At 42.4% G+C, this 17,620-nt stretch overlaps 1 protein-coding gene across 1 annotated transcript; it reads right to left on the bottom strand.

The window, feature by feature from the left end:
• Window positions 1–85: 85 nt before the first annotated feature.
• LOC131446526 (amyloid-beta A4 precursor protein-binding family A member 1-like) lies at window positions 86–17,417 on the bottom strand. The gene is made up of 14 exons (XM_058617812.1): window positions 17,115–17,417; window positions 12,255–13,955; window positions 11,577–11,734; window positions 10,690–10,926; window positions 9,688–9,727; window positions 9,282–9,427; window positions 8,603–8,635; window positions 7,701–7,787; window positions 5,021–5,221; window positions 2,410–2,589; window positions 1,687–1,899; window positions 1,489–1,608; window positions 652–792; window positions 86–554 (listed from the first exon to the last, which is right to left on the bottom strand). Exons 2-14 carry the CDS (start codon window positions 13,891–13,893, stop codon window positions 483–485), a joined length of 3,267 nt encoding a protein of 1,088 aa, XP_058473795.1. The 5' UTR covers window positions 13,894–13,955; window positions 17,115–17,417; the 3' UTR covers window positions 86–482.
• Between the last annotated feature and the right edge of the window lie 203 nt (window positions 17,418–17,620).

Raw genomic sequence — 17,620 nt, 5'->3', positions numbered from 1 at the left:
CAGACAAACGATTCACGACTGAACGACTCGGTTTTAAAACGAGCCATTTCACCTTTGAATAAATAAAAGACCAGAACATCAGAGATTTTCCTCTCCTGGAGTTTATTCAGCAGATCTGTTCATGCATTCATTCATTCATCACTTCACTGTCCAACAACAACCTCTTTAACTTGCACGTCGTTTTAGGTCCAAACGTGATTCGAGTACATTCAGGTTTTTACAGCTGTTAATAAGTTAATATTTATTTATTTATTTGCTTTCTTTCCTCTCGTCTGTCGCCTTCATGTGAAACAAACACAACCTAAAAACTCTCTTTGGTCAAAAAACATAAGACAAAAAAAACCACCTGCCCTCTGCTGGCAAGACTGGGGATTTACATGTTAGCATGACGGTGCGCCGCAAACAGGTTAAGGCAAAGTCACGTGATTTTAGTGATTTTAAAAACATGACACAGAGAGGACGACGTGTGTGTGTGTGTGTGTTCAGATGTAGACGGGCTGTTCCTGCGCGGTCAGCAGACGATACATGGCCGCAGGCATCGTCTTCATGTGGATCTGAAGCAAACAAAAACAAAACAAACATTTTGTTACTAAAGTCACGTCAGTGTCTGTTTAAATAAAACAAAATAAAAGCCTGGATGGTCGCGCTCACCTCTCCCATGGCGTTGGAGAGAATCTGGACGATCTTCTCGTGAGGCGTCGCCACGACGCTCTGCCCGTTGATCTCGATGATGCGGTGGCCGACGCGGACGCCGCCTCGCTCGGCGATGCCCCCCCTCATCAGGCTGCAGATCTGCACACAGGAAGTGACCACTGCTTTCAGGTTGAAATGTTTAACAAAATAAAAGCTCGACCCATTGGTTGTTTTTCAATGGCAGACGTTGATTTTTAGACAATTTTGTTTTTCGCGCCTTCACTTTGACGTCGATGTCTGGACTTCAGCAGATTCCTGGACAATAGTTTTGTTTAATCTGAAATTTACAACAATGACACGACTGTAAATGTCTTCAGTTTAATTTAGCGCAGGCGTCTTCTTGCAAATCTCGTCTCTTAAAGAACTTTTTAAAGAAATATTTGTGATGTCATCTGTTAAACGAGCACACGCGTGCATCAAACCCCGCCTTTCTCTTCTTTTTCGGGGGAATAAATGAGCTCCATGCTTTGGTTGTAACTTCCTGCTCGTCTTGAAACAGCCAAACAGATGCTGCGTGCTTATTGGCTCACTGACGCTGAGGAGACTAAACTCCTCAGATCCTGAAATCTGAAATCTGAAATCAGAGAAACTTCTACATGGTTTGGAGGCAGCTCGCATCCACGAGGTTTCATTACTGCCATCTGCTGGATGAGTTAGAAAACTCCATCGTGTCAGTGGAGGAGGTTTCTAACAGCAGGAGGTGACAGTGACGTGATATCATGGAGTCAAACAGAAGAGGAAGAAGAACCTCTTCACTTCTCATCATCAACTTAAAACCGGTCTCATGTGACTCACGATGCCGTTCTGGACGCTGAAGCCGAGCTGGTATCTGAGGTCCGGCCTGCGAATGAGCACCATGGTGACGGGAGGACATCGGACGATGTTCATCTTGATCCTGGACTGAGATTTTAGACCCTGAGTGAGACAAAAGAGTCTGGTCAGAGACAGGAAGTAGCGGCGGGGGCGGAGGTGGGGCCGGGGGCGGGGGCGTACCTTGATGATGCTCTGGCAGGTGCTGAGCGGTAAACCCACCAGACTCATCCCGTTGACCGTCATGATCTGGTCTCCGATGTTGAGGCGTCCGGACTTCTCGGCCGGGCCGGCGTGCATCATGCTGGCGATGATGACGGTGGGCAGGATGGAGCCCCACCCCGACTCCACGATGACCACGCCCACCATCTCGCCCTTCTGCTTCTCGATGTAAACCTGCAGCGACACACACAAACCACGTCAGAGTCCACTCACTGAACTCATCGACACCAGCTTAAATCTACTTTCACGTCTTTATCTCACTGTGAGACACACTTTACAACAGGAAACTGACGTTTGTAAAACACTCACTCTCCCACACCAAAGTCCAGAGAGAAAACCAGTGATTTCAACATCACAAACACACACACACACACAGCAGCTGCTGGTCCTCTGCTGCCTCGTGTGGTCCCTTTGTGTCACTGAGGTTAATCTGAACAAAGGATTTCAGACATTTGAACGATGGAGGCAGCAGAGGACCAGCAGCTGCTGTGTGTGTCATGTTAAAATTACCTTTGGTGTGAGAGAGTGAGTGTTTTACAAACGTCAGTTTCCTGTTGTAAAGTGTGACTCACAGTGAGATAAAGACATGAAACATGGTGTTAAATGATCATTAAGTGTCTCAGGCTGGTTATTGATGCAGAGCGCACACACACACACTGTGCTGCCACCTGCTGGCAGACTCACGTCTCTGCAGTTCTCAGACTTGGAGAAGTGGATGAGGTCGTCGTTGTACATGTCCTGAGTGTTGAGCAGGTCGCTGTATTCTCGCTGACTCAGGTCCTCGGGGTCGATGCCGTTTGCCCTGAGGAACTCCTGATACGCCACGCTGAACGACTGACCGATGGACTGAGCGATCAGCTGAGCCTGAGAGAGACAGGCAGAGAGACAGACAGAGAGAGAGACAGAGAGACAGGAAATGTCTGAAATTAGTACCTTTTTTAACACTTAGAAAAACCAAATCCAACTGAGTTTGTTTGATAAACATTTCTGATAAATTTCATGAGTGTAACTGTTGATTTATAATTTCATGAGTGTAGCTGTCGATTTATCATTTCATGAGTGTCGCTGTTGATTTATCATTTCATGAGTGTCGCTGTTGATTTATCATTTCATGAATGTAGCTGTTGATTTATAATTTCATGAGTGTCGCTGTTGATTTATAATTACATGAGCTTAACTGTTGATTTATCATTTCATGAGTGTAGCTGTTGATTTATCATTTCATGGGTGTAACTGTTGATTTATCATTTCATGAGTGTAACTGTTGATTTATCATTTCATGAGTGTAGCTGTTGATTTATCATTTCATGGGTGTAACTGTTGATTTATCATTTCATGAGTGTAACTGTTGATTTATCATTTCATGAGTGTAGCTGTTGATTTATCATTTCATGGGTGTAACTGTTGATTTAACATTTCATGTGTGTAACTGTTGATTTATCATTTCATGAGTGTAACTGTTGATTTATAATTTCATGAGTAACTGTCGATTTATCATTTCATGAGTGTAATTGTTGATTTATCCTTTCATGAGTGTAGCTGTCGATTTATCATTTCATGAGTGTAACTGTAGATTTATCATTTCATGAGTGTAACTGTAGATTTATCCTTTCATGAGTGTAGCTGTCGATTTATCATTTCATGAGTGTAACTGTTGATTTATCATTTCATGAGTGTCGCTGTTGATTTAACATTTCATGGGTGTAACTGTTGATTTAACATTTCATGTGTGTAACTGTTGATTTATCATTTCATGTGTGTAACTGTTGATTTATCATTTCATTAGTGTAACTGTTGATTTATAATTTCATGAGTAACTGTCGATTTATCATTTCATGAGTGTAACTGTTGATTTATCCTTTCATGAGTGTAGCTGTCGATTTATCATTTCATGAGTGTAACTGTAGATTTATCATTTCATGAGTGTAACTGTTGATTTATCATTTCATGAGTGTAGCTGTTGATTTATAATTTCATGAGTGTAGCTGTTGATTTATCCTTTCATGAGTGTAGCTGTCGATTTATCATTTCACGAGTGTAACTGTTGATTTATCATTTCATGAGTGTCGCTGTTGATTTAACATTTCATGGGTGTAACTGTTGATTTATCATTTCATGAGTGTAACTGTTGATTTATAATTTCATGAGTAACTGTCGATTTATCATTTCATGAGTGTAATTGTTGATTTATCCTTTCATGAGTGTAGCTGTCGATTTATCATTTCATGAGTGTAACTGTAGATTTATCATTTCATGAGTGTAACTGTAGATTTATCCTTTCATGAGTGTAGCTGTCGATTTATCATTTCATGAGTGTAACTGTTGATTTATCATTTCATGAGTGTCGCTGTTGATTTAACATTTCATGGGTGTAACTGTTGATTTAACATTTCATGTGTGTAACTGTTGATTTATCATTTCATGTGTGTAACTGTTGATTTATCATTTCATTAGTGTAACTGTTGATTTATAATTTCATGAGTAACTGTCGATTTATCATTTCATGAGTGTAACTGTTGATTTATCCTTTCATGAGTGTAGCTGTCGATTTATCATTTCATGAGTGTAACTGTAGATTTATCATTTCATGAGTGTAACTGTTGATTTATCATTTCATGAGTGTAGCTGTTGATTTATAATTTCATGAGTGTAGCTGTTGATTTATCCTTTCATGAGTGTAGCTGTCGATTTATCATTTCACGAGTGTAACTGTCGATTTATCATTTCATGAGTGTAGCTGTTGATTTATCCTTTCATGAGTGTAACTGTCGATTTATCATTTCATGAGTGTAGCTGTTGATTTATCCTTTCATGAGTGTAACTGTCGATTTATCATTTCATGAGTGTAGCTGTTGATTTATCCTTTCATGAGTGTAACTGTTGATTTATCATTTCATGAGTGTAGCTGTTGATTTATAATTTCATGAGCGTAACAGTGGATTTATCATTTCATGAGTGTAGCTGTCGATTTATCATTTCATGAGTGTAGCTGTCGATTTATCATTTCATGAGTGTAACTGTTGATTTATCATTTCATGAGTGTAGCTGTTGATTTATCATTTCATGAGTGTAACTGTCGATTTATCATTTCATGAGTGTAGCTGTTGATTTATCCTTTCATGAGTGTAACTGTCGATTTATCATTTCATGAGTGTAACTGTTGATTTATAATTTCATGACAAAAAGTGTCCAAATTTAAACCATCAAAAGTTTCCTAGTATATAAAAGTATCCATGTGAATTATTCTTCACGATTAAAACCCTGTGACAGACGCTCTGCTGCGGCGTGGACTCACGTCCTCGGACTCAAACACGTGGCAGATCATCCTGTAGAGCCGCCGGTCGTCGTGGCTCACTCCGCTCCGCTCGTCCGCGTCGTCCAGGTTTTCCTGCGCGCTGTGCGACCGCACCATCTTCCCCCGAGACATCAGCACCACCATGTTCCCGATGTCTGCGATGTACGAGATGGTCCTGAGCGGCAGGTCCATCAAACTCTCCTGGAGACAAAGACCAGAGGTGGCTGTCAGAGGGCCACGCCCCAGGTTGGTAAGCACATTTATCCATTTTATAACTTATGGTTCCCAACCTGAGGGGTTTTTTGGTCAAAAATGTCCAAAAAACCTTAAAAATGTCCGAGTACAGACAACAACGACGACTTCATTAAATTATCTGTCTACAGGGTCATACCACGACCACATCTAGCCCAGTCCGACCACCTGTCGCTGCCTTCGGTTCCGGCATACACTCCCCTCAGGAAAACTGCCTCTAACATCATGAGGACTGTTAAAACATGGCCTGACGAAGCCTCTCAGCTGTTGCAGGACTGCTTTGACAGGACCTGCTGGGAAATATTCGAACACCCAGACCTGGAGGTGTTTACATACAGGGTTCTGTGTTATATTAAGTTCTGTATAGACACTGTCACGGTGGATAAACGCATCCGGGTCTATCCTAATCAGAAGGCGTGGATTACAAAGGAGGTCCAGCAGCTGCTGAAGGAGAGGAACACTGCCTTCAGATCAGGTGAAGAGGCTCTGTATAGTGCAGCTAGCTCAAAACTCAAGAGGGGCATCCGTAAGGCCAAGACGGACTACAGGAGGAGGATTGAATACCACCTGGACAGCAATAACAGCAGGCAGGTGTGGCAGGGAATCCAGCACATGGGGCTGCTGAAGGGGATTTTTTCACTGGCAGAGGAGCTGAACCACTTCTTCGCCCACTTCTAGGTAAAACCACCAGAGGCAGCAACGCCACACCCTGCGGCCAACAACGACATCGTCCTCACTGTGTAGGAGCATGAGGTGAGGCGTATGCTCCGGGCTGTCAACCCGCGGAAGGCAGCTGGTCCCGAAGGCAGCTGGTCCCGACGGTATCTGTGGGCAAGTTCTCAAGGACTGTGCAGACCAGCTGGCGGGGGTCTTTACCAAGATCTTCAACCGGTCACTCTCCCAGTCCACCGTCCCATCCTGTCTGAAGTCCTCCACCATAGTCCCTCTGCCCAAAAAAACAAATATCTCCACCCTCAGTGACTACCGGCCAGTAGCACTCACCCCTGTGCTGATGAAGTGCTTTGAAAAACTGGTTCAGAAGCACATCATGAGCATCACATCATCCCCCCCACATTTGACTCACACCAGTTTGTGTATAGGGCGAATAGGTCTACTGAGGACGCCGTAGCCACAGCTCTCCATGCTGCGTTGTCCGACCTGGAGAAGCAGGGGAGCTATGCTTGGCTGCTCTTCATAAATTTTAGCTTGGCTTTTAACACCATTCTGCCCCACAGACTGGTGGACAAGCTATCAGGCCTCGGACTACCACACTCCACCTACGAGTAGGCCACCACACCTCCACGGCCCTCAGCACTGGCTCCCCGCAGGGCTGTGTGCTGAGCCCCCTGCTCTACACCCTCTCTCACCTCAGCAACACCATAGTCAGATTTGCAGATGACACCACAGTAGTTGGACTCAGCGTTTGGTGGTGTGGTGTGAGGCCAACAACTTGCTCCTTAACACACCTAAGACCAAGGAGCTCATTGTGGATTACAGGAAGAAAAAGACAGCCATCCAGCCGCTGGTGATGGGGGGGGACTGTGTGGAGATGGTCACAGACTTCCGCTTCTTGGGAGTCAATATCATGGAGACCCTGACCTGGGGCATCAACACCACTGGGCTAGTGAAGAAGGCCCAGCAGAGACTTTACTTCCTGAGAGTTCTTAGGAAGGACAACATCCCTCAAAAGCTGCTGGTGTCACACTTTTTTATGTCCATAGTGACTTTTTACTTAATTATTGCTTCTTTGCACTGAACAAGGAATGCACTTAATTGTGTTGTACCTGTTACAATGACAAATAAAGATATTCTATTCTTATACATGTATGTACATGTATATTTGTACATATATACATATGTATATATATACATATGTATATGTGTATATATGCGTATATGTAAATATACACACATATATAAATATATATGGTATATATGTATATGTATTTATAAACATATCTATATTTATTTATTTATATACATATATGTACATATATGGTGTATATATACAAATATATAAATATAGATGGTATATATACATATATGTATTTATAAACATATGTATATATATATTTATTTATATACATATATGTATATATACCATATATATTTATATATGTGTATATATACACCATATGTATGTACATATACATACATGTGGCCCCTTGATCAACTCCATGAGGTCCAGCACTTAAAAATGTTAGTTTTTGTATTTATCACTTTATTCTGCCTCATAAATGAATATATAAAAACACTTCTATTTTGAAATGCATGTGAAACATCGTCACAAATGTCACGGTGATGGATGATTTAACTTGAGCTGCCCCCTACTGGCCAGAGTTGAAGCTCACTTGTCCTTTTGAGTCTGAGATCTTTGCTGTGACGATGTTTCTAAAATATTTGAATGACATTTATTCATACGTCTTACCTGAGTGTCTGCATTAAGGACTTTGATTCTCTGTGTGGACATGAAGAGATCGACCTCAGCCGTGGACAAAGTCTCAGCGTCAGGACTCTGAAACCACAGAAGTGAACAGAGCAACATCATTGTACGAGCCCTCGCAGCAGATGGCGCTATTCCCTGGACAGTTTTCATGTGCTGATGTTTTCTGTCCGGGTCTCTCGTTTCACGTACGAAGTTTCGACAAAGCATCGGACAAAGCACTGCGAAATTACAGGTCACTTCCTGTTTTGTGGCGAACGGTTGAAATTCGCCCAAAATTCTGACGCCCTTTTGAATCTGCATGACTGTAGGCCAACTTTTCACCTTTGATGTGTCGAGTACAAGTTGCCGTATTTTTTTATGTTGGTACAATAAACGCACTCGAGTTTGTTCATTTACGACACAAGCAAAATCGCCAAGGTGGATGCCAAATTCAAAATGGCCGTCTTCCTGTTGTGTTGAGGCCAAGGTCATAATGGAGTTTTTTGTTCGTCTTGGGCTGTGACACGTTTACACAAAGTTTTGTGGAATTTGGTGCAACTTAGTTTCGGCTTTGTGTTACCACTTTTACATATTATCCTTATTCTATAAATTTTTTCACCAGTTCTGATTTGTGTGGCAATTTTTGTCCATTTTCACTAACGTTCAGTGCCTGAAAAGTGTGATCCTTTCAGAATTAAAAAATAAAATTCCAAAAGCATTAGATTTAATAAACATAAGTAAACCAGATTTCTCTAAACTTAAGAACAATGTGGCCTGTTTTAAACTGGACCAGTGAATATAAAGACAGAGAAATGTGAAAAATCACAGATACATCAGTGTGTCTGTGTGTGTGTGTGTGTGTGTGTGTGTGTGTGTGTGTGTGTGTGTGTGTGCAGAGTCCTCACCTTCTTCCTGTTCTTGGCTTGTTTCTGAGCGGTCTGAAGAAAAACACACGAGACAAGAAGAGAAAAATGAATCAGTAGGAATCGGTGTGTGTGTGTATAACTTCTTTATATGAACTGTGATATTTAACCTGCTTTGAAATAAAAACAGCTATATTTTTGTGACTACTTCCTGTCATTCTTAATAGTACTTGTTTTTTTTTAATAAAATATTGGTTTATAAGTTATTTTTTGAAAATAAAACACCTTTTATCTCTCGTTTTATTAATTCTTCTTTCATACAAATGCTCTTTTCTTTGTTAATGTTATCCTTCATTTAGTAGATTTTCTAATTAAATGAAATAGCGCCGCTTCCTTTCAACCTGGCTTTCAAAATAAGAGCTTTAGTGTTTCACTTCCTTTTCGATAAACTCTTTTGGTATCTTGTGAAAAATAAAAATTTATTTATTTTTATGATATATTTTATTCTATGGAAGAGAATTAGGGCAAAATGTCAAAAAAAAAGTAATTGGAAAACACCCTGACTTCTGACAGTAAAGTCCGAATTCCCACTTTTCCAGAAGAACTTCATACGTGGTCTTAATCCTCTCCCGTATTATTCTACTAGTCAGCACATTCAGTCCTTTAATTTGAAGGAAAATGTGTCCTGGAAAGTCCTTGAAAAGTCCTTGGAGTTTCTCACCCTGACTCGGCTCATGGCCTCCTGCGCCTGCTGCATGCGAGCGCTCTTTGTGGGCGTTCTCTCTGACAGCAGGTGAGTGCAGCCCAGGTACGTCGCAGCGAAGATGATGCCGTCGATGAGGTCGTCGGGGTCACACGGTCCCAGGACTGCACCGAAACAAACACACACACACACACACACATTAAAAGCTCTGTACCAATAACCCGATTTCTTCCTGTCAAAACTATTTAAAGTACAAAGTTAACGACACAACTGTAGGAAAAATTATGTCCTTTCTGGTCCATGAAGGCCACCGTAGTAAAGTGATGTGCTTGGGGAAAGGTGGAGTCCTGCGTTTGGTTCACCATGAGATGTCACTAAAGCTAACACACTGGACCTTTAAGGTCAAAAGAATGATAAAACTCACCATCTACAAATGTGGGGAACGGTGGAAGAGATCTGCGAATCTGAGGAGGGAAAAAAATCGTTATTTTGCTTCACACAGTCAAACTTTTTCAATCTAGTCATTGAAATATCTTTGAAACAATACTTTGGTAAAAATGTTTGATAATATAAGTGAAGTTTTTAAAACTTTGGGCAATAAAATCTTTTGTAACGTCAGTGAAAGGTTTGTGTAAATGTTTTTTTTGTTAATGTTAATATTTTGTAATATTTAAAAAATGTTTTTATAAAATTTTCTGTAAAAAAATTTAAAAAATCAGAATTCCTAACTTCGTCAAGCGCTGCTGTTCTCACTTCCCGTAGCAGCAGGAAGGAGGGCTATGGGCACTTCAAAATAATAGCCTTTTATACACCAACTTTTTCTTTTTTCATATATTTCAATTGTTTCACCATTTTCATATTCATTGTCACTTTCTGCTAATAAAAGTCTTTTTGTAACATCAGTGATATGTTTTTACAAAGTCATTGAAAATGTTGTCAGATTGTGAAAAAAAAATTGATAACAGAAGTAATTTTTAAATTTTTTACTTGGTAAACTATTTTTTTGGGTAAAAGATTTTTTGTAATGTCAGTGAAAAGTTTGTGTGAAAGTATTTTTGTAATGTCAGTAATTTTTTTTAAACGGTTTTGTAAAATTTTGTAAAAAACATTTGGGTAATAAGTATTTTTTTAACATCAGAAACACATTTTCATATTTTTTTATTTATCGCAACTTTCAGGCTAACATTTTAGTAATTTTTTGTTAAAGTAAGTATTTAAGTTACAAAATGTTTTGTAACAAAACGTAATATGGAAAAATATTTTTGTAATTTCAGTAATAAATGTTTGTTGTTTTTTTTAATGATTTTGTGGTAACATCAGTAAAATGTTTTGTCACATTTTTTGCTCATACAAGTCTTTTTTTAGAACATCAGTAATAAATTTTAGCATCTTTTATTTTGTAGTATGTTTGGGTTTGACCTCTCACCTCCTGCTGCTGCTGCTGCTGCTGCTGACTGGGTGGCGGCGGCGGCGTGTGTGTGTGCGTCTGTGACGGCCTCCCCGTGTCCCTCTGGTGGTGATGGTGTTGATTGTGTTGGGATTGCGGTTGCTGATATTTTTGGGGATGGTGTCCCGAGGACTCGTGTCTTTGTGGACTGACCGTCTCTCTGACCGGAGCGGAGGCGAAGCAGGACGGAGACTCGGACTCTGAGGGAGACGGAGACTTCAGAGAGGACGAGAAGAAGAAGAAAAACCATGATGATGATGATGATGATGAAGACGCTTGGGCAAAAATCCAAGTCGCACTTAAAACACACTGAAGGTCAAGGATGTAAATCTTAAATGGAAGCAAAGCATTTAATCACTGAAACAACTGCTCGAGCAAAGTCACTCAAGGAGTTACTACACGAGTCTTAGTTCCATCCACATTTCTCCATTCCACATTTTAGATTTTACATGAAAATTATAATAGGTAATAAACAACTTGATTAAACCAGAAAAAAATATAATAATAATTACGAAATTCAAGTCACTCTCCCACACCAAATTCCATCGAGAAAATCAGTGATTTTAGCCCACAGAAGAACAGGAGCTGCTGGTGTACTGCTGCCTCGTGTGGTCAGTTTGTGTCACTGAGGTAAATCTGAACAAAGAGTTTCAGATGCAGAATTCAAAAAATAACAACATTTAAACTTAGTGATGGAGGCAGCAGTGGATCAACAACCCCTGTGTGCTGTAATGTTAAAATCACCCATTTTCTCTATGGGGTTTGGAACCGTTTACAAACGTCAGGTTGGTTTGGTTTTACTCTGAGTAAATATTAGAATAATAAACATTATTTCAGGGTTGGATATGAAGTGAAGTGACACTAACGTGGTCAGCCGTGGTCTCCTCTGTGGGACCGAGCTCCTGCCTCATCACCCATATCGGCTCCTCAGGACGATCAGGAGTGTACGGAGATCTCACCGTCTTCGTCTTCACCTCCTCGATCGCCTCCTTGATGTCTTTGATGGCCAGACTGATGGCGTCACCTGGACAGACGGACAAGACCATTCATGAAATTAAGGACAGGTGATAAATTGTCCTGCTCGCCAACATTCAGTCCTTATGATTTATTTTTAAAGTGCCACCCACAAGGGGGAGCCTTGTGTAATTTTGTGTAATTTTTTGAAATCAGTAAAACTTTTTGTTACATTTTCTGGTAAAGTAAGACTTTTTTGTAAAAAGTCTTTAAAAGTATTTTAACTAACATTTTTGTAACAATCTTTGTTACGTTAAGACTTTTGTAACATCATTGAATGGTTGTTTTGGGGGTTTTGAAAAAATATTTTGGTAAATTACTTTTTTTGTCCAAAAACTTTAAGTCATGTAATTTTTTTGGTCAATAACAAATTTATGTAACATCACAGCCCTTTAAAAAAAGATATTGGTAACCAATGTTATTTTTTGTAAAGTCCAAAAATGATTAAAACCAAATTTTGATTTAATAATCTCTACTGGAAATTGTCACCTGACTTTCTCCTGCCAGGTCTTGCTGACCTTTGACCTCACCTGAGCTGCTGTGTCCAGAAGTCGGGCTCTTGTCCTGAGGTTCTCCTCGTGCAGGTGCACACCTGCGACTTCTGAGGGCAGGGCTTCGATCTCCACCGCCGTTCCCTTCGCTGTCGGACTCTCCGTCATAGTGGTGCAGCCGGCAGCCGACAGAGCGGTCCGGAGGGGAGTGATGTGGACCTTGGTCTCTGACCTGCCTCAGTGCATGATGGGATTCCTCAGCTGAGAAAGATGGAGATAGTCTTTTTAGGTTCTCCTCTCTGTGGTTGGTAAAAGGTTCTCGGCAGGATTCCTCATACCGCTCAGACCTACGATGAGTCTGGTGGAGTGGTTCGCGGTGTAGCTCTGAGTAGGACTTCTTTAGGGGTTCGGGGAAAGAAGTGGGGTGGGATTTAGTCTCCGAGTAAGTCTTGTAGGCAGGCTCTGGGTAAGACTTCTGGTGGGACTCTGAGTAAAAGTCTGCATAGGTTTTTGGGTACGATTCAGAGCAGGAAGTGGAGTGAGATGGCGAGCAGGACTCCGAGCGGTCCTCGTCCTCAGGTAGGTCATTGTCAGGTATGGGGCTCATGCTCATGTCCTCGCTGAAGTGGTCCAGCTGGGGGAAATGCAGGACATCGGGGGAGGAGGGAGGAGTCGGCGAGTGGAGTGGCGGCGGGCTGTGGAGCGGTCCGTCCAAACTGAGTGACGCTGCACTTTCTGTGTCTGAGCACAGGTCGTTGAGTTCACTTCCCTGAGCAACAACGTCCTCTGCCACATCGTCCAACACTTCCTCCTGATCCTCTTCCACGTTCTCGTCACATTCCTTGGCTCCACCCTCAACTGTCTGCACGACATCCTGGCAGGAGCTGGAGTCGCCGGTGTTTGAGCAACAGTCTTCACCATCCTCCCTCTGCTCTGGTTCTTCATCGTTCTTCTGAACGTCCTCCAGCTCATCTTCTTCACACGCTATTTTCTCTTCCGGTAGCTCTGCCTCTGCCTCTACGTTCTCTTCCTGTAGCTCCGCCTCTGCCTCTGTAGGTGGCGCCTTCTGGCATCCAGGTTGTACATTATGCCTCGCAGGACCAGGCGAGAGCTGAGTGGGCGTGACTACTGCAACAGGAGTGTGGTGAGGAGTAACTCTGTCCTGTGATTGGTCTGTTTCCGGACTATCTGCGGAGTTTTGCTGCACCGCACCTCCTCGCTCTTCCACACCATGCGAGGCTTCCTGCATCTCTCTGATTGGCTGCCTCTGCCTGTGACCTTTGAGCCTGGGGTTAGGGTCGCCATGGCGGCGGTAGCGGGTGACGGCAGGGCGCGGTAGTGGGACAGGATGGGGATCGGCTCCCCAGACCTGGTCACCATCAGGCCTGGAAGATGCCAGACCAGGACTTTGAGCCTGGGATTGACCGGACATAGGTCGCCGGCGCTGCCGAGCAGATCCACGACCTGTGGACGGGTGGTGGTGGTGAGGAGGGTGATGGTCATGATGGTGATGATGAGGATTCAGTTCCCCGTCCTGGTTGACCATCTGACACGGCCTCCAGGAGCGCCGTACAGGAGCTTCACCACGTGTCGGGCCATTGTGCTGCCGGGTCCTCGCAGGAACCTTGTGCTCCTCGCTCAGTTCCTCCATCGTCTCTTCCTGATGCTTGTGGCTCATGGTTGTTGATTCTCAGAACATGCTAATTTGGTTTCCAACAGGAACCGCAGTCATAGCACAGCCTGGTAGAGACGAGACACAAACAAGACAAGTCAAGTTGACGTTTTAAGGAATTAGGAATAGTATCAAAATAACCAGCCCCAACTGTTCCATTCTTTGGCACCCTTCCCTTGGAGTACCAGAGTAAAATGGTATGGTATGGTCTGGGTGGAGCTAAACCGGCTCCACCCACAACAGTCATCCAATTGGACGACAGACAAAACGTCACTCCCTTGCTATCAGTGTAAATATCTGCCAAAAAAAAGAGCTGCTGGATGTCCACACTATGTATCTCGCTGTCTCGGTCATTGGGCACAGCCCAGAAACCTGCCTACCAAGTAAAGGTACTGTTCTCAGTCGGACCCCAAGCCCGACCCAAAGGGTTTACCATTCCAAACCGTACCGTACCGTACCATGATGGAAACACAGTAATAGTGACATCTAGGGGTGAGACTGCAGACTGCAACAAACTGAGGAATCCTGCACCGAACCCTCCCTTTACCAAGCATGTCAGGAGACTATGGAAAATGGATGGATAGTAACATTATTTCCCTGTCTCCTTTAACCTGTTTCAACCAAAAACATGTATATTTTGTTGATTTCTTTCATGTCCACAGACACACAGCGATGTGATGTGTGTGTGACACTGTATACAGCTGATCCTCCTCCCTCAGCGCCTCAACCCTGTGCTGCTAAAATCCTTTGGGATTCATGTGAGAGTGCACTGCACTTTAATCTGCACGCCGTTCATCTGTCCACCAGCAGCTGGCAGATGGACGAGGGTGAGACGGGGAGGAGGACGAGGAAGAGGTGGGGGACGAGGAAGAAGAGGAGGACAAGGAGGAGGAGGAGGACGTGTCTCTGGTGTCAGATAAGACCTGATCGAGAGGAATGAGCATGAATAAAAAACACGCTCTACAAAGTATTAAATATGACTTAACTGTCAGAGTTAGCGTCTGTGTTAGCATCACACGTTTCACTGGGGGAGGAGCATTTTTGGCTAAAATGCTATTGAAATATTTACTGGTGTTATTTGTCAATAACCATAATGTTCATAATAACTCCAGTGCATGAGAGCTAGTGACAGTAATGCAGGGTTTATATTAGTGATAATATCACAAAATTTAAGTCACAATAAGATATTATCATCATATTAACGTCACGATAATGTTTATTATCACAATATTTAAGTCATGACACAATCACGATACAATATTTACGTCACAATATGATATTATCACAATACAATATTATCATATTTAAGTCACGATTTTAACATCATGATACAACACTATCATGATATTTAAGTCACAATAATGTTTATTATCACAATATTTAAGTCATGATTCAATCACGATAGGACATTTACATCACAATACAATATTTAGGTAAAGATAATATCACAATATGTTAATATCACGATATTTTTTTATGTATATGATATTTAAGTCGTGCTACAACACTATTATGATATTTAAGTCACAATATTATCACAATATTTAAGTCGCGATATTAAGTTGCGATGCAATATTATCACAATAGTGCGATACACTAAGAATTTGCAAAATCATATATTGCGATATACCTTCACAACAGCTGTAGTAAGAATGAGGACTTGGCACCATCTAGTGGACTGAAACGTCAATAGATTTTTTTATGCACTCAAAAGCCATATAATATCGCCACGCAAAATATCGCAATATTTCTCTGTATCGGCTTTTATTGGGCTAGTGCTACATGTTAAATGTTGTTTGTTTAAAAATGATTTTCAAGTGTAAGAATGGCTGCAAAAAAAAAATGTCCTGTCACTGTTATCCTGAAGAAAACACGACATTATTGCAATAATACAACATTGAATAAATAAAATCTATGACCATTGTGATTATTGCAGAAAATATCAACACATCAGTGAGTGGGTGAATCAGACAGATGGAGGTGCAGTCCTCGCCCCACAGATCTTCAGACCAAGTCCATCTGTCACCATCACCTCCTGTCCAGAGTGAAAACATGAATCTCTGAGGCAGCTCAGCCTTCATGTTCTCACTTCGACAGGTGTGGTTCGTGCTCAGATTTCACGATCGAAACTCAACTTTCGCCCTCTGCGTCAAATTAGATTTGAAAGAAGTCCAGAATTCATCTGAACATATGAGATGACAAACACGCCTTCTTTTGCCTCTAAATCTAACGTCGTGAGTGAACAAAAAAATCTCTGAACGTCACCGTAGCGTTTTCATGTCGAAAACCAATACGCTACTTTGCGAAAACAATGATGTCATAGCCCCGCCTCTCTCTTGCATTTGCTGTTGCTCATCTTTTAAGTGACGCTTCGGCGTTCAGATCATAGTACAAACAAACTCTGTCCTTCTCCGCTACACTAGGTGGCGATACACGTCATGTCAACAGTTTCCAGTTTGTGGTTTAACTTGTTTCTTGTTATTAGCATGCAAGAGTGTTGTTATGGAATGGTATTGCTAACAATAGCTAGTTTGCAATATGGTTTCGTCTATGTTTTTTTTCCAATTTATCGCTAAAACTTGTTCATTCGGAGGTGACGTCGTAATCAGAATTCGGAATTTACAAGGTCACGTGACATTCCAGAACTTGGATTTACAACCTGAACAACCTGACCTTCCTCAAGATGGCTACAAACACCGCTACTTTTACCGCTAATAGCACATCGGTCTATTTGTTTCGCAGTGAATTAGTCGTACTCACAGTATTGTTGGCGTTTAAACCCGTAAACATGTTGCTACCGTGGCTGTGAGCACAAAATCATGTAGAACATTGCTATCGACTGTACGTGTTTCTGACTTCACAACCGGAACGAGGTGAACTCAGGGTTGACCTCATTCCCAATTCCGATGTAAATGGAGCGCAGCATAAATATCACGCCATGAAATATCGCGATCATTTAGTGAAATGAAATGTATTTTTCTTACACGCCTACTTCTGTCAGTAAACTCCACTAAATACAACACACTGGACATTTAATGATCCTTAATGAGTCACAATTATTCCACCACAAACACCTTAATGTGCGATCTTTTTTCTCCTGATGTATCGTAATATCGTCGCATCCTCAGACGTTACATAACAGTGAGTGAAAAAGTGTCAGCGATTAAAATCTGATCCGCCATCACTGAAACACATTCACTCTCTCACTCATCCACTCATTCATTCACCTGCTGTGTCAGTGGAGGAGAGGCCCGGCTCCTGCTGCTCCTGCTGCTCCTCCTGCTGCTGCTGCTGCGGTCAACATCGCTCCTGGTCCCGGCGCCTGATCGCCTCAGCCCGGCTCGGCTCTGGTTGTCTCGCTCCAGACTTGTTCGGGATTATCGCGGTGATCCGAGCTCCTGCTTCCCTCCGCACTGTGACATCACAGCGGATTAACGCTGCTCGAATAAGCGCCTGGAGCAAAAACACACACACACACACACACACACAAACAGTGGCGCGTGAGGGCAGCCTGGTCCCACCCACTCCACCTCCTTCATCATCATCATCGTCGTCGTCATCAACCTGCAGAGAGTCTGCCGAGGCCCCGCCCACAGTCGCCTCCTGCAACACACGCAGTCCGCCACTGACGTCGCTCTTGTGCCATTTTACGTTGTAATGCAGTGATTCTCAAAGTGTGGGCCGCGGACCACAAGTGGACCGCGCCAGTACTACATCCCAAAAAAAGGATTTT

Source organism: Solea solea, chromosome 19 (assembly GCF_958295425.1).
Source record: "Solea solea chromosome 19, fSolSol10.1, whole genome shotgun sequence".
NCBI classification, from domain to species: Eukaryota; Metazoa; Chordata; class Actinopteri; order Pleuronectiformes; family Soleidae; genus Solea; species Solea solea.
This window is presented reverse-complemented; position numbering and strand designations above follow the sequence as displayed.